The 21,729-nt window shown below is 55.2% G+C and overlaps 1 protein-coding gene across 3 annotated transcripts in view; it reads left to right on the top strand.

Moving 5' to 3' along the window:
• Positions 1-20,722, top strand: part of ACTN1 (actinin alpha 1) — a 93,647-nt gene extending 72,925 nt beyond the window's left edge. The window contains exons 9-22 of one of the 3 annotated variants that reach the window (XM_057730501.1): positions 4,369-4,461; positions 5,629-5,859; positions 7,513-7,660; positions 10,505-10,655; positions 11,152-11,260; positions 11,764-11,904; positions 12,757-12,939; positions 13,220-13,354; positions 14,442-14,621; positions 15,347-15,493; positions 16,448-16,528; positions 17,010-17,075; positions 18,276-18,434; positions 19,998-20,722. In XM_057730501.1, coding sequence (XP_057586484.1) covers positions 4,369-4,461; positions 5,629-5,859; positions 7,513-7,660; positions 10,505-10,655; positions 11,152-11,260; positions 11,764-11,904; positions 12,757-12,939; positions 13,220-13,354; positions 14,442-14,621; positions 15,347-15,493; positions 16,448-16,528; positions 17,010-17,075; positions 18,276-18,434; positions 19,998-20,156 — 1,983 coding nt within the window. In that variant the 3' untranslated portion in view covers positions 20,157-20,722. The remainder of the gene's footprint in view (positions 1-4,368; positions 4,462-5,628; positions 5,860-7,512; positions 7,661-10,504; positions 10,656-11,151; positions 11,261-11,763; positions 11,905-12,756; positions 12,940-13,219; positions 13,355-14,441; positions 14,622-15,346; positions 15,494-16,447; positions 16,529-17,009; positions 17,076-18,275; positions 18,435-19,997) is intronic. The other 2 variants (XM_057730503.1, XM_057730502.1) reach the window with 2 other exon arrangements.
• Positions 20,723-21,729: the final 1,007 nt, after the last annotated feature.

Raw genomic sequence — 21,729 nt, 5'->3', positions numbered from 1 at the left:
TGCCTGGATGGGCACCCAAGACCTTCCTCACTTTCCTTCCAGGCCTCAGGGGTGCTGCCTGACAGGAGAACAGCCCCGCCCAGAGGCTCCCCATCCTGGGTGTCCCGGCCCCCCCAGGAGGCCCAGCCCCTTCCAGCCTCTTCTCTGGCCTGCCTCTTGCTTCTTCTTTCTCTTTGTTCCACCTCTGCTGCTGCTCTTTCTTATCAACTTCTTGTGGCCCCTCTCACGCCCTACCTTTTCGGCAGGATGCGAGCACCATCTATCTACTTGCCCCGGTGGGCATGCACCCTGAGAATGACATGGAGTGTTGCCCACACCCAGGGCTAGGCTGAGCTCTCTGCCTGGTCTTTGCCCTGTCTCCAGCTCTGCTTCCTCCTCCTCCCCTGCTCCTGCAGGGCTCTCTCCTGGGCTTCAGGCCCATTGACACTGGCCTTCCCTGTCTCGTGTCCTGGCTGATGATGCTCGGGCGGGAGTGTGTGTGTGTGTGTGTGTGTGTGAAGCAGCCTGCTTTTTCCCTCCTAAATCTCATACCACCTCCCCCCATGCCCTCTTCCCTCTCACTCATCTCTGTTGCTATCATTTCATGCTCCTTTTGTCCACATCTGAGGACGTCACCAGCTGGGGGGATGGGGGTGGGGGGGGTGGGGGTGTTGTTCCTCTCGCGTCCCTGGTCAGGGGTGTCACCCAGAGTTGCCCTTCCCAACCCACTTTGAAGGAGCCAGGCAACTGCTTAGAGCCAAGCAGGCTGGTGGGAGGGAAATCTTCCCCCTCTCCCATGGAAGAAGGAGGAGCCTTTCAAACTCATACACTCTTCTCGTCTTGACTGTCTCCGTGTCTGGAGCCAATGGGGGAGGGTCTCCTGAAACCCGTGTCCAGTTTCCTGCATCCTCTCCACTGCCTTTCTCTTATCAAGCCTCGGGCGGCGGCACTAGAAAGACAGCCGCGTCTAATGCACGTGTGCACGCGTGTGGACACGTTTGTGTGCACGTGTGGATGCACTACTTGTACGGATGCAAGTGTGTGTGACTGACGTTCCTAGTCAGATGAGGACCAACTTCTCTCTGACGCGTTGGTTTGGGGTCTAATTCCTTCTCAGCTTTCCTCTCCCCTCCTCTTCCCCTGTAGGGATTTAGAATGGGTCATGAGCAACCAGATTTTGCTTGTGTAGTTTGCTGCTTTAACATTCATGGCCTATTGAGAACTCTTTCTGAGAAAAACAGCCCTTGAGGGCACGAACTGGATCTGCTCTAGGGGGTTCTGGATGCTTTTAGGAGTAGATGATGCTGTTCACAGCCTTCCATTTGTTGCCAGCTGGTTGTGAATCTTCTAAGAGAAAGAAACCCCGTTCCTGCCCTCAAGGGATTCATGGTCCATCTGGGAAAACTCTTATTAAAAGAAGCTCAGGATGCTGCGGTCTAACCTCTGCTGTGCTGCAGACCTGAGCCAGGGAGGGGGCGCTGCAGGGCTGTGGGACACGGAGGCCTTCTTGAGCAGGAGACACTCGAGCTGGAGGGGCTCAAGGCTTGAGTGGTGGGGGGGGGTCTGCAAGTGAAAGGCTCAGGGAAGGTTGAGGAAGGGGGTCACAGCTTGTGTGAAGCTTCGTGGTGTGACAGCACAGCCTCCAGAGGAGAGCAAGTTTGTCCTGCCGCCTGAGCGAGGCGTAGGCGCGAAGCCAGAGTCGGCAGCTGGGGACAGGGCTGAGTGCCCTGGGGTCAGCTCCCTTCTGTCTGGGGGCCTCGCAGGCAGGGACAGCAGGGCAGGGAGCTGACTTGGGACATGAAGAAAAGCTAGGCAGTGGGAAGCTGTGGGAGGAAGGAAGGAAATGGGCAATTCTAGCTGGATTTGGGAAATTTTTGACTAAAAATGTCACACATGAGATCTTCATGGCACGCACATGACTCTGTGGGTGGCAGTGCCACGGTGCGTCATTTGGGCACATTTGGCTGTTTGATGTCGCCAGTATGGAGGCTCCTTCCTCTCCAGGCTGGGCCTGTGCCAGCCAACCTGATGCTGATTATCAGAGTCGCAATGTGGCCTGGAACAGCTGAGGGTTTCATTTGGGGATAGCTAAGTACTCTGCGGCTAATATCCACAGCTTGGAAACAAGTAACGAATATAAATCTAAGCACAAGAACTGCATTTAAAGTGGGTCATAAGAAACACAAAAATACAAGCCATGGAAGGGTCAACACAAATTTCTAGAAACCTTTTCCTTTGGCACTTGGAAGTCATCCTTTGGCCTGTTCCTGTAAAATATTTTCTCAGTCCACTGATGATCTCTATGAAAAGTCCCGAGGAGGCCCACCCGGGAACTTCCCTAGACTTCATCCAAAAGGAGCCTGCTTTGACCCTGGAGGCTCTAAGGGACGGGCGAGGCCCTAGAGGCCTGCAGGACACGTCTTCCAGAATCCCACGCGTGCAGGCCTCCCTCAGTCCACCGAGTTCACAAATTGACACACAAATCCAAGTTTATGGCCTCTGAGCCCAGGATCTCAAGATGGATCAGGAGGATTACAGGGTTAACGTGGGCTTGATCCATGAGCCATCTCAGCGGCAGCTGCTTCTTGCCTGTGATGAGGGGCTACCTGCGATTCTTACCTGCTTGATCAGCACGTTGGCGGGGGTGCTTTGTAGCCACCCCGCATTCTTACATACATCTCAGCACATGGGAGAGTGCTGGCCTCCCCTGGGTCCCCTCCCCAGCCTTCAAGGGCAGTGGCCCTGGTGACTTCAGGCAGATTCCTGGGGCGGCTTCATGAGGCATGTCAGCCCAGTTCCCATGACCCTGCTCGTTCCACGGCCCCACATCTTCTGGGACGGGCTCCAGGAAGGAATTTCCCTCCTCGTCGCCTCTTGGGATCCCCCGTGTTGCTTGTTGGTTCCTAAGAGGCAGGATGATCAATCCTGGGTTCCTGATTGTCCTGTGAGACGTGGCCTTGGCATCTCCAGGTTGGGGCGCAGGGGATAAGGGTCTAAGGATGTGACCGCTTGTCTCCGTTTCTTAAGACCTGGGACTCTCAGCTCCCCCTCTGGCCACACCCACAGCTCTCCTGCTGGAGGCCCACCCGCCCTGACACCTCGCCCTGGAGGGTGCAGTGTCTTCACTTGGAGTTTGAAAGGACCTTTACCGTGATCTCATTCTGCCCCCTCGCGCACACAGCTCCCGGCACAGTCACCCACGCATCACATGATTTTGCGGGTGTGTGTCCTATTTGAAGAGCTCTGCAAGGAAAAAGCATTTACATCTTTTCAGTCGTTTCTTCCCAAGTCAAAGCACCGTCATACTCAGGAACTTCTTCCTGATGCCTAGCCTCAGTTTATCTTGCTGCAGTTAAGACCCATTTTTTTCTTGTTCGTCAGCCAGGTGCAAGGTCCCATCTTTCTTGCCCTTAAACCTTTGCCATTTGCAGGGTCATCCTTCCCCAGGGCCCCAGGTTGCATATCTGTCTGTTCATTGGCATTATCTGCTGCCACTTCCTTTCTGTCCCACGACCCCAAGAGGGCTTTGAGTTCCCCTCCCCTTGAAGTTGGGTTAGGACGTGCACAAGGACTGCATTTAAGGATCACCTGAGCAAAGTGGGTTCAGGAGCGCCTGGCTCCTGCTGGTGTCCTGTGCACGATGCCCTCTAAGCTGGAGAAGCAGTGTCCCCTGGGTTTCTGGGCCTTTGCATCAGATTTCCGTTTGGTCCTCTTTCATTCATCTTGCCACTGAGGCCCACGTCGGTGTCTGCTGGCCCAGCACTCGCTGTGGGATGTGTGCGTAGCTTTCCCAGAGGTGCCTGTGCTGGCTTACTGGACATCCTGCCCATGCTGGGTTGATCCTTAATTCTTGCAGCTTCTCTAAAATTCTTTGGGCTTTGGTCCAGGAGCCTAGAGAGATTCTGCAGGAATCCTGAGAAGCCCCACTCCTTATCAGCACCTTATTCTAGGACTCCCAGATTTGAATTCCTGCATCTGAAAGATGCTGGCAAATCCAGTCTGAGAGCCTGAGCCTTGGGAATCCCAGGGTCTCCACTTGGAATTCCAGGATGGGCATGGATTTTCTCCCCCTCCACCTGGGCTGAGCATTTCAATTATATTAGCCATTGGATTAGTTTCTTCCCAACATACATGTTGGATCTCAAACTTAGGCTCTTCTCCAGGGGCCCCCAGTTCAGCCACTAAGATCTCTCTTTGGGCTCACTTGATCTGTGGGACTCAGCCTGGGCTGGCAAAGAGGATGGTGAGAAGCCTGTGAATTCAGTCTTGGGAGCTGCCTTCCAACCATGTGATGCTGCAAGGGTGTGTGGAGACCTTGTCGGTGCAGGCACGTGTCAGGTGCTCCCATTGTTGTGAGGCTAACTGTGACCCTCTCTGTCTTGTTGCCAGGCCGAGACAGCAGCCAATCGCATCTGCAAGGTGCTGGCCGTCAACCAGGAGAATGAGCAGCTCATGGAAGACTATGAGAAGCTGGCCAGCGATGTGGGTACCCCTGGATTCTCCTGGCCTGGCCTCCACAAGGCCCTGTCACCCCACCCGGAGAGACAAGGGAGCCCCAGAACCTGTACCTCCAAATCCATCCCTGGGCCCAGTCCCAGGCTGGGTGTTGTCCCTCATCCCAGCAGTCGAGCTAGGGCAGCTTTGACTCTGCTCCTGCTCTCCCAGAAAGCAGGGATGGGTCAGGGGCCAAGTTCAGGGAACCGGGTTCCAGGCTTTTTCTGTCATGAACAGTAAGCCTGGGAAATCCCTTCACCTCTGTGAGTCTTGTTTTTTTTCACTTGACACAAGAAAGGTGTGCCAAGGGACCTCCGAGGGCTTTCGAGCCCAGTGTACTGTTATGGGAGTTTCGCTTGAACTAGAAAAGAAGTGTGTGTTTCTGAAAGGATGTGAACCCAGGATAAATCAGTGCTGGCTCAGGCTAGCTTAGTGCTGGGCCCACTCGGGGACAGGAGGGGACAGGACTGGGTTTGCTGTTCTGCCATTGGCTGCACTTGGGTTAGCGCTCACAGTGCCTTAGTTACCTCCTCCGCCACCTGGGGGAGGATCACACTTAACCCCATGACGACTTAGCTTGCGTCATCACTCAGACGAGTTAGTTCAGGTCACGTGCCTGGCACCTTGCAGGGGATCACGTCTTTCCTCTCATCACTTCCACTCCTCCTCCTCCTCCTCCATCACCTCATCAAGGAAACAGTCCAGGATGTTCCCTACCTGTGCCCCAGAAGCCAGCCTCTTCCCTTTTGAGTGAGGGACCCACATTCAAGAATCCTAGAAGGACAGGTGGCAAGGGCCTCAGGGAACAACTTTCACACTTCCATGGTAAGGTGAGGGAACTGAGGCCCAGCCAGGTCGTAGACCTAGAACTGGAACTTGAACTCAGGTCTCCTGCTCTTAGTTGAGCCATCTTGCCCCCAGGTCTTCCCTTGGCAGGGCAGGGAGGTTGAGTGATGCTGGCTGTGAGTTAACATACTCTAGTGTCCAGGCTTTGTGAAGTCTTTGATTCTCAGACGGAACACCCTGGAATGTGGCCTCGTGGCCTGGGAATGGTAGTTGGGAAAGAGTGCCGTCAGGAGAGATGCACCCCCAGCATCAGGAGAGGGAGGCCAGCCCTCATCCCCCCCTCCCAGTATCCTTCCCCACTCCCCACAGCTGCTGGAGTGGATCCGCCGCACCATCCCGTGGCTGGAGAACCGGGCGCCCGAGAACACCATGCAGGCCATGCAGCAGAAGCTGGAGGACTTCCGCGACTACCGGCGCCTGCACAAGCCACCCAAGGTGCAGGAGAAGTGCCAGCTGGAGATCAACTTCAACACGCTGCAGACCAAGCTCCGCCTCAGCAACCGGCCTGCCTTCATGCCCTCCGAGGGCAGGATGGTCTCGGTGAGCACCCGGACTGCCCCCACCCCTGAGCTGCTCCCGGTCACCATCAAAAGTGGCATCGTAGGCAGGGCAGGGCGGGGGGTGTGTGCTCTCTACCTGCCCAGACTGCTCCAGAGACCAGTTCTTCCTTCCAGGAGACCACCCAGGTTCCAGCCCACACTCAGCCATGTGGGGTGCCGCACTCCTCCCCGGAAGAGAGCCCCTTCTCTCCTCACCATCCCGGGTCAGACTCGCCCTTCCAGACCCCTGAACATCCACTTGGATCTGCCCCAGCACTTTCCTCCCCACCCCTCAAAGGTCATCTTTGCACAAAATCCCTCTAGACATGTTGAACCAAACCCGGCATAATTCAGTAGCAATAAGGATAATTTTCACTTCCATGGAATCTTGTTTCAGCACTTAAAAATTTCTTTTTATTACCTTAAGTAACAGTTTGTTGTTGTTGTTGTTAGGATATTTCAAAGTTATAGTTAAGCAAAGTATAATAGAAATAGAAAGCACAGAAAATAGAAATTATTCATAATCTTACTACCCAGGATCAACTTAAAAGATTTTAGGGGGAAGAGATTCATTTAGTCTATGTAAACATAACTTTTAAGGGAATCCTAAAGCATGTTTTATTTAATAATCTGCTTTTTAAAAAAACAAAAAATGAAAAAAACAACTAACATTATATTGTGACCAGCTTTCCAGCTTTTCTTCATTTATGTCACTTTTTTTTATTCCTCCCTCTTTGCCTTCTCCTCAGGACTTGAGGAGAAATTTTATGAGCCAGAGAAACATGCAAAAGAGAATTTAAAAATTCACCAGGATTAAAAAAAAAATTCACCAGGATAGAGCTTTTGCCCTCTGCAGTGGAGAGTTGAGGAGGAGACATGGGCACATAAGGCAGGGACGGAGGGGAGCAGGAGAAACATGCAAACAGCATTGGAGCATGTCAGCCCTTTTACGTGAATCATCAGGCTGAATCAGCAGCTTTTAGGGGGCCAGAGCTGCTGCTAGCCGGGGGATGCTCTGTGCTTTAAAGTGCCCCTCCTCTGGGCGGATGCAGCGTGGCCCCCGGCACGTGGCGGGGACCTGGGTGGCACAGGAGCCGGGTCAGCCCGTCACTGCCCGGGGGGTGCCCTTGTGCTGACTGTAGGGGGCGGCCCTATGGGTAGGTCCCTGTCTGAAGGCCTGTGGGTTTGTGCACAGCACCTGTCACTATCTCTGGGCGACTCTTGGCCAGCTCACCCAGGCCAGGGTCTCTACAGGCTCCAGGCTACTGCCTGGAGCCCAGAGGCCGGGGGCCATGAGTGGACCCAGAAACGTGGGGTGTCTGGGAGGCTCCCACAGCTGCCTGCCTCTTTCAGTTTGTTGCTCTGTCTCCCTGGCAGGCCCCACGACCTCTGTGATGGCTCAGAATCCTGTCAGAAGCCAGTCCTGGAGCACAGGGCCTTGGGCTCTCTCCCCACTGGGCTGCACACCCAAACCCCTGTAGCTAAATGACCCCACTCCCTGCCCAGGAGACCTGGTGCCCAGGAGCCTGGGGAAGCACCTGTTGGGGCTGGGTGGGGATGGCTGAGTGGGGAGGAGGCTCCTCCTGGAAGGCATGGAGCAACTGTGGGGTCTCCGGGGCCGGGCGGGCTGACCCTGTGCCTCCCATCCCTACAGGATGTCAACAATGCCTGGGGCTGCCTGGAGCAGGCGGAGAAGGGCTATGAGGAGTGGCTGCTGAACGAGATCCGGAGGCTGGAGCGGCTCGACCACCTGGCAGAGAAGTTCCGGCAGAAGGCCTCCATCCACGAGGCCTGGACGGACGGTAAGGCCAGCCCAGCCCCTGCCCCGCCACCCCAAGGGTCTGGCTTTCATGCTCCTCTCCCTGAACCGCCAGCCACAACTCCTTTCTCTCTTGTTTTTTTTGTCTGTTTTGTCTCTTACTAGTTCCTTGACATGAGGCAAGTTCATCAGCCTTTCGGTTGCCTCAGTCTTCCCATCTGTAAAGTGGGGACAATAATAGGACCAACCTCATAGGTTTATGAGGATTAAAAGACTTAATACATGAGACGCACTGAGAAGAGTTCCTAGCATAGTACAGTGCTATATATTTGTTAATTATTCTTGTCAGTGTAATGATTTCTTCTTCCCTGAGTCAGGTTGGGGTTCAAATCCCGACTCTGCCACCTAGAAGCAGTGTGACTTGGACCAGTGGTCTTGTTTCCTTGTCTATTACATGCCGGTGGTGATGTGCCCGTCCTGTATTAGTTTCCTAGGGCTGCACGTTACCGTAAACTGGGTGGTTTAACATGACGGAAATGCATTCTCTCAGTTCAGGAGACTAGAAGTCCTAAATTGAATTGTCATCTGGGTTGGCTCCTTCTGGAGGCTGTGAGGGGAGGCCATCTTGTGCCTTCTCCCCAGCGCCAGGTGGCTGCTGGCAGTCCTCGGTGTTCCTTAGCTTGTGGCCTCCATCATCACTTGGCTGCTTCTCTCTGGGTCTCTGTGACTCAATCAGCCTCTCCGTTTTCTACTAAAGACATCAGTCATTGGATTTAGGGCCCGCCCTGATCCAGTATGACCTCTTCTTAACGAATTACATCTGCAAAGACCCTATTTCCAAATAAGGTCAGATTCTGAGGTTCTGGGTTGGATATGAGTTTTGGAGAGGGACGCTCTTCAACTCAGCACACCTCCTCATGGGGTTGTCATAGGCTTACATGTCATACGGGCGTTTTATGCTTCGTTGGGTGCCTGGCATATGTAACACACTCAGTAAATGGTAGCCCTTGATATCTTCCCTCCGGTGCCTTCCCTCTTCCTGTTTCTGGCCTCCCATTGTAGTAACCTGCAGCCCTGGCCTTAGCACCTGCGTGACTCCATCACTCTGACCTGCAGGTTCTTGAGCCATGTCTGGTGTCTGCTTGTGGCAGCTAAGGTTAACTCCAAAGAGCGAAGATCACACCTGGAAGGGTCTTTTCCTCGGAACCTGCACGGGGGCTGGAGCAGGGGGCCGTGCTGCCCATCTCCTAGGGCCCTGCAGCCCTTTCAGCTGGAGGCCCTGGGGCAGACCCATTGGCCGGTGGAGCTCGGCGCCCTAAGACACCCCCACTCAGCTCTGTCGTGATCCTCAGACATTAGGCTGGAGATGCGTAGGGATGGCCCCTTGGGAGCAGCTTGGCTTGGTGGGGACAGGAATGTGCTTGACTCGGCAGAGGGGGGTTGCTGGGCTTGTGCACAGTGATGTGAGGTTGCTGCCCCACCTCCCACTGCGCATGCACGGAGCGATTTATCCAAGCGTGGATGTGCAGAGTAGAAGGGGAACGTGCACCAGTTCACACACATGCTCCTATTGTGTCCTCTCCAGAGCCAGGGAACGGCTCACAAAAAGGCACAGAGCAAGGATTGGCCCCGCCAGCTTGCCAGCCAACCAGCAGGGGCATGAGAGGTGCTGGCATGCCTGCAGCAGATGCCGGCATAGCTGCTGGGCACAGCAGTCTAGCTACACGTACTCACACTTGACCGTGTTATTGCCCGCTCACCCAGGAATTCCATTTCTTGAGACGGTCTAAAAATTTAACCCTAAACATGGCTGAAGTCATGTGTCTGGGATGTTTGCAATGAGACCATCTACAGTAGTGCAGGCTGAGGGGCCTGAACGCCCATCGTAGGGCCGTGAGTGGTTACACCAGTGATGCTTCAGCCACCTGACAGAATGCTATGCAGCCATCAGAGTGGCTCAGGTGATGGCCCTGGAGCCAAAGTAGAAACTGATGATGTGCTGCTAAGTATTTTAAAAGCAGGAAATGTAATGTATGTACATCCAATGGTTTTAACACAACATCCATATAAGGCAAGACTGGAAAGGAGTAGATAAGTAGGCTCTTCTGTGAAACTTGTCTTATTATTATTCTGACAAAGAAAGACTAGAGAGAAGGAAAGAAGCCCTCACCTTGCAGCCCAGCCTTCATTTACTGAGAGGGGCTGAGCATCCCTGATGGTGCAAATACAGGAGGTAGGCATGTGGACAAGGCCAGCTCAGCCCCTGTCCTGCAGCAGCCACTTCCCAGGGCAGCTGGTGACCATCATCTGACAACAGTCTGAGAGGCCATTTCTCATCCCCTTTTCCTCCTGGGAAACAAAAATCCAAGAAATGCAAGTCCTGCCTTGCCCCTGCAAAGAGAGGGCAGTGTACCTGGTGACTGGAGAAGATTCTGGCCGCTGAGGGCCTATGTGCAGAGTGCACTGGACATGCTGCCCACACTGAGTGTAATTGAGGGGAGGGGTCCCTGCAGGGCTGCTGGGGACCAACAACTGTAACTGGAGAAACTCAAAATACGGGGCTTGGCTTGTTTTTCCCAGGTTATCCCACAGGCATAGATCATTGTTTCCTGCTGTGTATAAAGTTCATGTGATGCCCTAACTTTCCCACCTAGTCCTGCGTAGCCTTTGTACATCACCTCTCCCGATTGGCCCTGACATGCTCCATGGAAAGTAGTGACTTTCCCAGCCCTGCCCCATGGTGGGTGTTCGTCACACATCTGCCTTCTCGAATGGCAGATAATTGATCGTCGTATGGGGCATGTCTCCTTGGGATGTCCCAGAAGGGGAACTCCCAGGGGTGGGCCTCCCGGCTCGCGCTCAGCCTGGTGCCCTGTCTCTGACCCAGGCAAAGAGGCCATGCTGCGGCAGAAGGATTATGAGACGGCCACTCTCTCGGAGATCAAGGCCCTGCTGAAGAAGCACGAGGCCTTTGAGAGCGACCTGGCCGCCCACCAGGACCGTGTGGAGCAGATCGCCGCCATCGCGCAGGAGCTCAAGTAGGCCCGGCCCAGTGGGTGCTGGGGCTCTATTGGGGGAGGGGGGGGGGTGTGTGGCCTGGAACACGAGCAGGGTCCCTGGGCAGGAAGGTCATCAATGCAGAAGACTAAGAACATTCCCAGCCTGTGACTGTTGTGTCACGGGCCTTCGGTCCTTACCTGTAACCAGAGCAGGACTGGACGATGACCAAGTCTTGGCTCTGAGCTCGGCTGGTCTTCGTGGCTTCCTGTCATTGGGCATTAAGGTCAAGTTGGCATGGCCTGTAGGCAAGGTTGGGGTGGGGCCCCTTGCAGAGGAGAACTGGCCTTCGCTGGTCTCCTCCCAGCAGTCTCCTGAAAGCCAAAGAGTTGAGGGTGGGAGGGGAATCCTGGCAGGTCTTCATGAAGCAAGCACACCTGGCCTTCCAGTGCCACGAGCGCCCCAGCCCCAGGGAGAGGAGAGCAGGTCCTGGAGGTAGCCTGGGCCATCTGACTCTTCCCGTCTCCTCCCTCCCAGCGAGCTGGACTATTACGACTCACCCAGTGTCAATGCCCGATGCCAAAAGATCTGTGACCAGTGGGACAATCTGGGGGCCCTAACCCAGAAGCGGAGGGAAGCTCTGGAGGTGAGGGCCCTCTTGGGAGCTGGAGGCCTGCCTCTAGCAGCTCTCTGTGCTCCTTCCTGCTTCGTGACTCCCTTTGCTTTGGGCTAAGAGGCTGCACTGGGTTCCCCGGACCTTTCCCATGCCTGGCCTGACCGTGGAAGGCTCACATGGACACTGGACTTGGCCTTTGCCCTGATGGAAATGTCCTAATCATATCTCATCCTCTCGGTTTAGTATACTTAGTCCAACCCCAGCTGTTTTGAGAACTTTCCTGTTCTCCAAACAAGACTCTTTGGGGGCCAGGCTGGATGACTCCAATGTGAGGTGGTCCATACACCTCATATTAAGAAACAGCATCCTAGAGAGAGCCTGTTCTTTCTGAGTTCATCTTGTGCTTCTAGACCGGAACCCCTTTGGTCTGGCCAGGAGGCTCTCGAAGGCTATTGGGAATGGGGTTGGGGTGGTAGTTCTGGCTGTGACTTTTAGTAAACACTCCCCACCCGCATGCCATTTGGCACTCCCAGCGGACAGAGAAACTGCTGGAGACCATTGACCAGCTGTACTTGGAGTATGCCAAGCGGGCCGCGCCCTTCAACAACTGGATGGAGGGGGCCATGGAGGACCTGCAGGACACCTTCATCGTGCACACCATCGAGGAGATCCAGGTGTGCTGCCGCCCCCCTGGCCCCGGCAGGCCGTCTTCCCCCGCCACCCACGGCCCATACTCTGCCGGTCACCCTCCTGCAGGGCCGCCCCTGTAGGGAGAGGACTGAGGGTAGCATCCCCAGGATGTTATAGATTCGAAAGCTTTCCATTTTATCTATTTTGACTCAGTAACATAATGCACGTGGTATAAAATCTGAACGCTAAAAAGGCTGTGCAGTGAGTTCCTCTCATACCCCTCGTCCCTCAGCCCCCAGTGCCCCTCCCCAGAGGTGAGCAGTGTGGCCACGCAGGCTCTGCACAGGCGAGCACATTTATTTAACATGTTCTTCCCCGCACCCCTTTTTTTTACACAAAATGTTTTTTATTATATACTGTATCCTGAACCTTTATTTTTAACCTAACAATTATCTTGGAGCTCATTTTCATAGCAGTAAGCCATTCTTTTGCACAGCTGCAGTGTGTCAGATGAAAAAGGTTTTGCACAGTACCTGTAACAAGGAACCTGTCTTGGGGGAGGTCACCTGAGGAGCAGACCCAGGGCACCCCTTGTCCCTGACCTGCCTGTGGGGTGGTGAGCGCCGGGGGCCAGGGGCAGGGTTGTGGCTGAATCCTGCAGCCCCGAGCGTGAGCTGTTGTACCTTCCCGTGGCCAGCCCGGCCATCTGGTTCTCAGCCGTGAGAGCCCTGGGTTGATACCTCCAGGCCTCCCAGCGGGCGTGGGACCGGCCTCCGGTGGCCCCTCCGCCCACCTCTACCCTGAGACCTGCAGGTCTCCCTCGGCTCACGTGGCCCGCGGGAGGCACCCGTCCCTCCCAGTCACTGTGCTTCTCCTGCCTGCCCATATCTGTCCAGGGACTGACCACAGCCCATGAGCAGTTCAAGGCCACCCTCCCCGATGCCGACAAGGAGCGCCTGGCCATCCTGGGCATCCACAACGAGGTGTCCAAGATTGTCCAGACCTACCACGTCAACATGGCGGGCACCAACCCCTACACAACCATCACGCCTCAGGAGATCAATGGCAAATGGGACCAGGTGAGTCCAAGGCCTGGGTGGGGTAAGTTTCGGAAGGGCAGGGATTTTTGTCTGTCTGTGTTGTTGATTTTCATTGACTTTTCATTGATTTCACTGTCACATGGTAAGTACGCATCATCTGTCAAGTTAATGAATGACTGCATTTCTAGAACAGGTCAGTGTGTTCACTCCTCTTCTGTCCCTGACTGGCCCCTTCCCCTCAGGGCCCTTCCATTCCCTCTTCTGAAATGGGGGCAGATGGCTGGCCCATCCCAGTGTCCCACGATTGTTTCTGCCCCAGGTGCGGCAGCTGGTGCCGCGGCGGGACCAGGCCCTGACGGAGGAACATGCCCGCCAGCAGCACAATGAGAGGTTGCGCAAGCAGTTTGGGGCCCAGGCCAACGTCATCGGGCCCTGGATCCAGACCAAGATGGAGGTGGGTCCCACCGTGGGAGGCAGGGAGAGGCTTCCACCCTTCCCAGCACCGTCGCAGCCAGGAAGGCTTGTCCTGCCTCCTCCGGGACAGGGCCCATGGGGACTGCGGGTCCTGAGCCCGCGGCTGGTCTGCTGCCCTAGAGGGGCTGTGGAGCCTATGCAGGGAAGGCCTGTGCGTTGATCCCAATGTCTGGTTTGAGAGCAAAGAGCCACATGGACACCGCACTAAAAAGCCACACGAGCAAGTCCCACAGGAGGATCAGTGCCTCGGGGACTGACTTGGCTTGCCTGGGTCTCCCTTCCTCCTGAGCCGTGAGCCTGGTCAGACAGGGTCGTCTCCCCAGAGAGAGAACCGAGCTCTGGGCAAGCATGGAATTTTTTGCTGAATTATTGGGCCAGGTATCGGGGTGATGTAGATAAAGAAGGGACACCGCTTGGGTTGGAGCGTGATGTCCCTCTGAGTTTGTTGAGGGCAGAGACCATGTCAAGTTCACGTTTGTGTCTTCCCTGCACCCCACCCCCACTTGCTTAGCACAGTGTGCATAGTAGGTGCTCAGGGAATATTTGCTGGGTTGAATTGAGTGCACAGAAAGTACTTTCACAAGCAAGGTGTGTTTACGTGGATGAAAGATGGACAGAAACAGGGATTAGGCCTGGACCCACGGAGACAGGTGGGATTGAGGGGGGGCAGGGCAGGCATCCCAGGAACAGAACAGCAGGAGCATGGCCATTGAGTAGGTAAGTGAGGTGTGCTGAGCCTGTGAGGGATCCAGCTCAATGGAAGAGTCCCTGAGATGGATGGTAGTGGGGAACGGGCTTGGGAAGGGAGTTTCAGCAGAGGAGTGAGGAGCAGAGGAGTGAACATTTAGGTTAGCAGCTGACCTTGCATCCCCTTCCTGAGGCTAAGAGGTACCCGAGAGCCAGGAGGTATTTATCTGGTGATAACAATTCTGGTTATACTCCTTTATGATGCTGTTTCCATGGCAAAAATCACCTGAGGGGTTGGTCAGTGACCTGCAGGCCCCAGTCTCCACTCCAGGGGCCCTGAGTGGGGTGGTCTGACAAGGGCCTCCTTCTCGGGTGAGCAGGAGATAGGGAGGATCTCCATTGAGATGCACGGGACCCTGGAGGACCAGCTCAGCCACCTGCGGCAATACGAGAAGAGCATCGTCAACTATAAGCCCAAGATCGACCAGCTGGAGGGCGACCACCAGCTCATCCAGGAGGCACTCATCTTCGACAACAAGCACACCAACTACACCATGGAGGTGGGTGGCACCAGCCTTGCCTCTCCGGAGAGGGAGCCCCAGACCCCCTTCTGCTTCCCCGTCCTGGGCTGGAGTAGTGTTGGGGGGTTAGCCATCATCCAAGAAAGCTGGTCACAGTAGGATAAACTCTGGCCTTTAAGTGAGGGGATACTCACGTCTCACTCCTGGAGCCCTGGGTCTTCAGTCCTCAGTGCCTTCTGAATTTCCCAAGGAGCGTGTTGAGAATGCAGACTTCCAGGCCCCATCTCCAGAATCTGATTCACTAGGTCTGGGATGGGGCTCAGGAACCTAAATTGTTATCAGGCAGCCTGGCGATTCTGCAGCTGGTGGTCTCCAAAACACTGGCATGGCATCTGCCTTCTAAATGACGTACTTGTTTTGACCGTGAAGGTGTGTGTGTGAGGTTATGGAGTTGGATATTCAGGGAATTATCCACTTTTTGATGCTTTAATCTTTGCTGCTGCCGACTTTGGCCTGCTTCTTGGCCTGACCACACTGGTCATTCTGGTCTCTGTCATCTCGGGCGGAGGCCACCGCCCTGCTGTGCTTCCCCCTTCATCATCAGGGTCCTCTGTCCTGGTGTGTTGTCGTCGTCCTGATTCCCCTGTAAAGCTGGACACAAGGCTTGGTTTCATTGCTTGGGCCATTTCGATGGTCGGGGAAGGCATAGGCAGGGGTGGCCCAGGCCTGGGACCCCTTTTCTGACAGGCCCCCCCCATCCCCAGCACATCCGCGTGGGCTGGGAGCAGCTCCTCACCACCATCGCCAGGACCATCAACGAGGTGGAGAACCAGATCCTGACCAGGGATGCCAAGGGCATCAGCCAGGAGCAGATGAATGAGTTCCGGGCTTCCTTCAACCACTTTGACCGGGTGAGCCCCAACCCCTGCACTCGCTCAGGGCAGCCCCAGCCCCTGCCCCAGGGCCCTGGAGGGCACTGCCCAGGGTGTGCGCCTGCTTCCCGGGCACGTGAAGAGGAGGAGGGGGAGGGAGGAACTGCTGTCAGCCTGCCCTGAGCCTGCACCACACTGAGCCGGCCTTAGAAGCTGTCCTGGTGTCCCGTGAGCTTCCCTGCTTTCCTGGAGACAGTGCTCGCACTGTGGGGGAAGGAGAAGGCCTTTGACCCTGACCCTTGGTCTCCTGCGACGAGGCGTCAGCCCCTGAGAGCAAGGCTGCCCTGGCCTGAAGGCAAGGCCTGCTGCCGCCTGGCTGTGGGGACCACCCCTTGCCCCTGCCTCAGGGCAGAGTGGAGGCTCCCCTGCCCCAGGGTGCCCTTCAGGACACTCTGCGGGAGGGTCAGAGCTGTGAGTCCTGGTTCTCATCTTGGCTCCGGGACAGGCCAGCTCAGTGTGGGCTGCCCCCCCCCGTGCCCTGGGGCCTCGTGGTGGCCGAGGGGGTGGGAGCATGGGCTTCGGTGCCGCCCACCCCCCTGCCTGCTTCACTGCCCTCTAGGCACCTGGGTGGGGGGCACCCTCCTGGAAACCCCGGTCGGGGCATCAGGGCCGGAGGTGGGCCGGGCACTTCTCGGGGAGCTTCTTCCGCCCGTGGCTCACCGTGCTCCCCTCGGACCTGCCTCCCGGAGCAGGGCTGTGTGTGCCGGGGAGCGGGTCCCCTCCGGACCACGTCCGTGTGTCTAACCGTGTGCACTTTTATTTCCCCTCCTCCCCCGCCCCTCCGCCCTCCACCCTCCCCCCCCGCCGCATGCCTTTGTCCCTGTGTCTCCCCACACACGCTACCCTCCACTGGGGCATGGCCCACCCCCTCCCCTCACGGCCTCCACCTCCCTGGCACCGCATGGCTCGCTGGCTGGCGCACGGCGGCCCCAGGATCACTCCGGCACGCTGGGTCCCGAGGAGTTCAAAGCCTGCCTCATCAGCTTGGGTTATGATATTGGCAACGACCCCCAGGTACTCGCCTCCTGCATGGAGCACACTCAGGGGTGGCGTCCGGGGCGAGAAGTAACGCGTTTCTCCTTTTTCTTTTCTCTCTCTGTCTGGATCTCCCCGTCTCCCCTTTCCTGTGGGCCGTGGGGCTCGTCTTCTCCTGCTCTCCCCGCCTGGCCCGTGTCGGGCTCCTCCTCCCACTACTCCGACCTCTGCCCTCTGCCCTCGGTTGTCTTTCGTGGGAACCTGCTCGGTGCCCACCTTCCTCTCTCCTCCCCGCTCTCCATCCTGTGGGTGGATTTTTGCATCTCCCTGCTCTGTCTTCCTCCATGCTGTGGACATTTTCCCCGGATATGTATTTGTATCTGCTCCTCCTGTGTTCCTCTCCCCTTCCTGACCCCCAAACCATACCCCTCAACCTCCCCTCTGGCCACCTGTGCCTTGTCTTCCTGGCCCTCGGCCGGCCCTCCCTCCTCCTTGTGTCTCGGTGCCACTGGCCCCACAGAAGAAGACAGGCATGATGGACACGGATGATTTCCGCGCCTGCCTCATCTCCATGGGTTACAACATGGTAACGTAAACCCCACCCTCTGGTGAGGGGCAGCCAGCTGACCTGAGAGGCCAAGTCCTGGCCGTGGCGGGCTGGAGGCCCTCAGGCTCAGGCTGCCCTCCCCGGAGGGGCCTCAAGATTCTGGTCGGTGGGGAGATGGTGCCCTGAAGGCTGGGCCCAGCCACAGGGCCTGTGTGTGTCCCGGAGACCCGGCCCTCTCGCCTCTCTCTGCTGGTTTATCTTTCGATGTTTACAGCGGATGTGGGCTCTTTCACTCCCACTGTGGACAGTGGGGCTGACCCCAAGGCTGCCAAGAAGGACTGGTAGTGGGCACTCCGGGTGGGGGCTGGCTCTGCTTCACCTCACAGGAGACATGGAGAATTCCACCTCTGCCCTGGTGACGGCTCCAGCCGAGCCTGCAGCCCCTTTGCCGTTGCCTCCAGCCTCTCCCCAGCCCTCTCAGCGGCCAGCGCTCGTGCAGGCCTTCTGAGCAGGACAGGGGCCTCAGCCAGGTGACCCCTGGGTTATGGTGCAAAGTGCAGAGCCTGTGGGCTGCCCAGCGCAGGGGCAAGGGCACGGGCTTTAGAAGCAGGGAAGCTGGGAGTAAGTGCCAGCTCTGCCGTCACCAGCTTAGGGGCCCGGATGAGGTGAGGGGAACCCTGCTGGGCCATCGCGCCGGTTGAATGGAGGGACTCGTGTGAGTGTCGTGCCTGTGTTTGACACATAGAAAGTACAGTGTGGTGGAGGCAGACCACCCAAGGTCAAGTCTCCGGTCTACTACCTGCAGATTGTGTGACCTTGGGCAAGTCACTAAGCCTGTCTGGGCCTTAGGTTTCTCATCTGGAAACCTGGTGGAAATAATAAAATAAATACCTACCTCATGTGGTTGGGAGGAGGGTTAAATGCAGCACTTAGAATGGCGCCTGGCATAGAGTATGTGCCATGTGAAGGTTAGTCATGGCTCTCATTCATTATCATCAGCATCATTCTTGCTCCAAGAGGAACCCAGGCATCCACAGAGGGTGGGAAGCCCGAACTGGGTTGTCACTCTTGGGTGTTATGTTCCTGTCGTGCCCTCAAGACAGCCCAGGTTAGGTCGGGGGTCTGCTGTGCCCTCTCTAACAGCCTCAGGCTATTCTGAGCCCCCAGGGCTTCAGGCCCGTAGCGAGAGGAGACCATTGCTGAGAGGCTGACGGGCCTGGGGTTGGCTCTTCCCTCCAGGGAGAGGCAGAGTTTGCCCGCATCATGAGCATTGTGGACCCCAACCGCCTGGGGGTGGTGACATTCCAGGCCTTCATCGACTTCATGTCCCGCGAGACGGCTGACACAGATACAGCGGACCAAGTCATGGCTTCCTTCAAGATCCTGGCCGGGGACAAGGTGGGCCTGCGGTGTGTGGGGTCATGCTGGAGTGGACTGATCTGGAGGGCGGGTCGTGAGCATTTCCACTGCTCCTTCTTCCCGCCCTGGGCCTCACTGCTATCCACCTCTACCCATTTCTGTAATGTCTTGGGATCAGCTAAGGTGTTAGGACACAGCATTAGCTTAAGGGGGTCTCCCGCCGGGAACACGGCGTGTCATACTTGTGATGAGATACTGGCGATGAAATGATGGGTGGTGGAGGGCAATCCAGTCAAGTCAGGTGGAGTGTGTGAGTGGGTGGGTGATGGGAGGTCCATCTGGGCACTTGGATTTCACCCCTACATCATTCTGGGCACGAGGCAGGGGGCGTAGGTGGGGAGCAGGAAGGAAGCATGTCTCTCATTTTTCTACCCTGAGCAGCAGTCAGCTTCAATTTTCCAGATCTTCCAGGTGCCCTGCCTGACGGTGGAAAAGTGGGAGAATCCAGGGGAATTTGGGGGCAGAGGTATCTGGAGGCCAGATTCCCTTTCTGTGAAATTCACAGGATAATCCTTACACCATCCTTCATTAGCCAGTAGGGAGTATAGCTTCTGAAATGTCTCAATCTATATTGAAATACAGACACAACCAACAAAGTGGTTCCTAAAGGTCTGATTGAAATTCAAGGACACCCTGTTAGAGTCATAGCACTTTGGACCTGGAAGGACCCTCAGAAACCACCTCCTTGAAGTGACTCATTTTGTGGAGGAGGTCTCTGGACCTCAGAAAGGGACCTGGTCTCCTGACTTTTGAAGTGACCTGAGGGCCAACCCCTCCCTCCTTCAGACTATGTTCTAGGGGACTCTGGCAGAAGTAGGGCATGGGACAGGGGCCCACCTTGTGGGTCAGAGCCCCTGAGCTCTTGCAGAACCTCAAGCTCCCCCAAGAAGCAGCTTCCAAGTAGACTTTCATGCAGGCCCAAAGGCAGGGAGAAAGCAGAGAGCCAGACTGGGAACCAGGCGAGGGGGTAGAAGGTTCGAATTTTGCAAACATGGTTTAGGTAGCTGTCTGTGGCAAGGATGCCCACAACTTGATGCCCATGGAATTGGCAGGAGTTGTGTGATCTGCTCAGAGCCCAGCTGAGAGGGTGTGGGGCTCTCCTCTGTTCCACCGGACATGGCTCTGCGGATATTGCTGCAGCCTGTGGTTGGTACAGGCAAGAGTGACACACGAAAAGATTACAGGCGCAGTTAGCACTCAAATTAGCTTGGGAACAGGCTGAAGTCGTCCTTGAAGTGGAAAACATAAGGGGATTTAAATATATACACACATGTGTATATATATGTGTATATGTATATCTATCGTATTTATATACATGCATATATATGTAGGTATTTATGTGTGTGTTATATACATGTGTATGTGTATGTACACACACGTAGTTCTATATATACATATGCAGAAGTATGAGGAGCGGGTCAGAGTGGGGACGGGGCAGGGGACCAAACATCACGAGGGAAGTTGATGGCCTCCGGGCTCCGTGGCCGCCTTGCTTTGGGGCCGCCGGGCTTTGCGGCTGCCCTGACCGCGCTCTCTCTGCAGAACTACATCACCGTGGACGAGCTGCGCCGTGAGCTGCCGCCGGACCAGGCCGAGTACTGCATCGCACGAATGGCCCCCTACACCGGCCCTGATGCCGTGCCGGGTGCTCTGGACTACATGTCCTTCTCCACGGCGCTGTACGGCGAGAGTGACCTCTAACCCGCCCCCCCGGTCCCCGCCCCCGCTCCCGTCCGCCGTGCAAGCCCCGCCCTGCGCCTCCGCTGTCCCCCCTCTCCTGCCTGGGTTTGGTTTCCGCGCTCAGCCTGCAAAGGGGCGAGCTGGGACCCACGTGGCATCGAGCCTCCCTGCCGGCGAAGTGACAGTTTACAAAATTATTTTCTGCAAAAAAAGAAAAGTTACGTTAAAAAAAGTAAAAAACCAAAAAAACCACATATTTTATTATAGAAAAAGTATTTTTTTCTCCACCAGACTTAAATGGAAAAAGAGGAAAAATTAACTATTTGCACCGCAATGTTTTGTTTTGTTGTGACATAGGAAAATAACCAAGCACAATGTTATATCCATCCTTTTTATCAGTTTTTTTTTTTTTTCCTCTCTGTACCATCTGCTGTATTCATTTCTCCAATCTCATGTCCATCTTGATGTGGGAGTGGGGGGTGGGGGGTAGGGGGATACTCTTGTCAAAAGGCACATTGGTGCATGTGTGTTTGCTAGCTCACTTGTCCATGAAAATATTTTATGATATTAAAGAAAATCTTTTGAAATGGCTGTTTTTTTAAGGAAGAGAATTTCTGTGGCTTGTCTTCTCATTTTTAAGTCCAGAGGTGTAATTAGCCTCTTTATCAGCACCCCCCTCCCCTTTTTTTCTTAATATTTCTCATCAAAAATGCTCAGGACAAAATTGGCAAGCATGGACAACTTTGATACTGCTTGGCACACACCATATTAAAGCAACAACGCTCCCATGTCAGCTCTTTGCTTGCTCCTTGCTTAACTGTTTTCCAGAAATGTGTGTGAGGTCAAGGATGGTGTCGGGGCACCTGTACCAACCCTAATATGCTTTTGACCTTGGCACATTCAATCTTCTTACACTTCAGTTTTGTTTTTAAAAGGAAAAGGTGGTTTCCTTATGAGGCTCCTGTGAGTTGAAAATAAACTCTACCTTTATTCGTTTCCCACAGCATCAAACTGCTCTGTGACATCTACATCTCCCCAATCCTTTTATTTTGGCCACAGGGGACACATTCTCAGAAAGAGTCATCTCACCCCTTGCTATTCAGACTGTCCCTCAGACAGCAGCTGTCCAGCAGCACCTGGGAGCTTGTTGGAAATGCAGGCTCTCAGGCCTCACCCCAGACCTTCTGAATCAGAATCTGCCTTTTTACAAGGTCCCCGGGGGATCAGTGCACGCTGCTCTAGCTTCTCCTGTTTTTTCTCCTTACCTCTCTTTCTTCCTGGAGGCTATCTTTTACTCAAAGTACAGGCAATGAAGACTGCCAATAACGATATAATAGTAACAGTGCAGTGGTTTACGGAAATGTCACTTAGCAACAGAAGCCAAAGCTCTGTGTTCCAGTTCTGGCTGTGTCTAGGAGTAAAACAGTGTGGTATAGTGGTTACAGGGAGTTGAGTTTGTGGAGTCTGACTGCCAGAGTTCAAATCCATGACTGCCATTTGCAAAATAGGTAACTGTGCACTACAGTTTCCTTATCTGTTAACAGGGAGTAATAGTGCTGTTGGATAGTCGATGCTATGATATGTAGAGCTCCTA

The sequence above is a fragment of the Hippopotamus amphibius genome, chromosome 4, assembly GCF_030028045.1.
Source record: "Hippopotamus amphibius kiboko isolate mHipAmp2 chromosome 4, mHipAmp2.hap2, whole genome shotgun sequence".
In the NCBI taxonomy this organism is placed as follows: Eukaryota; Metazoa; Chordata; class Mammalia; order Artiodactyla; family Hippopotamidae; genus Hippopotamus; species Hippopotamus amphibius.
The sequence above is the reverse complement of the archived record's forward strand: the minus strand, read 5'-3'. Positions and strand labels throughout refer to the sequence as shown.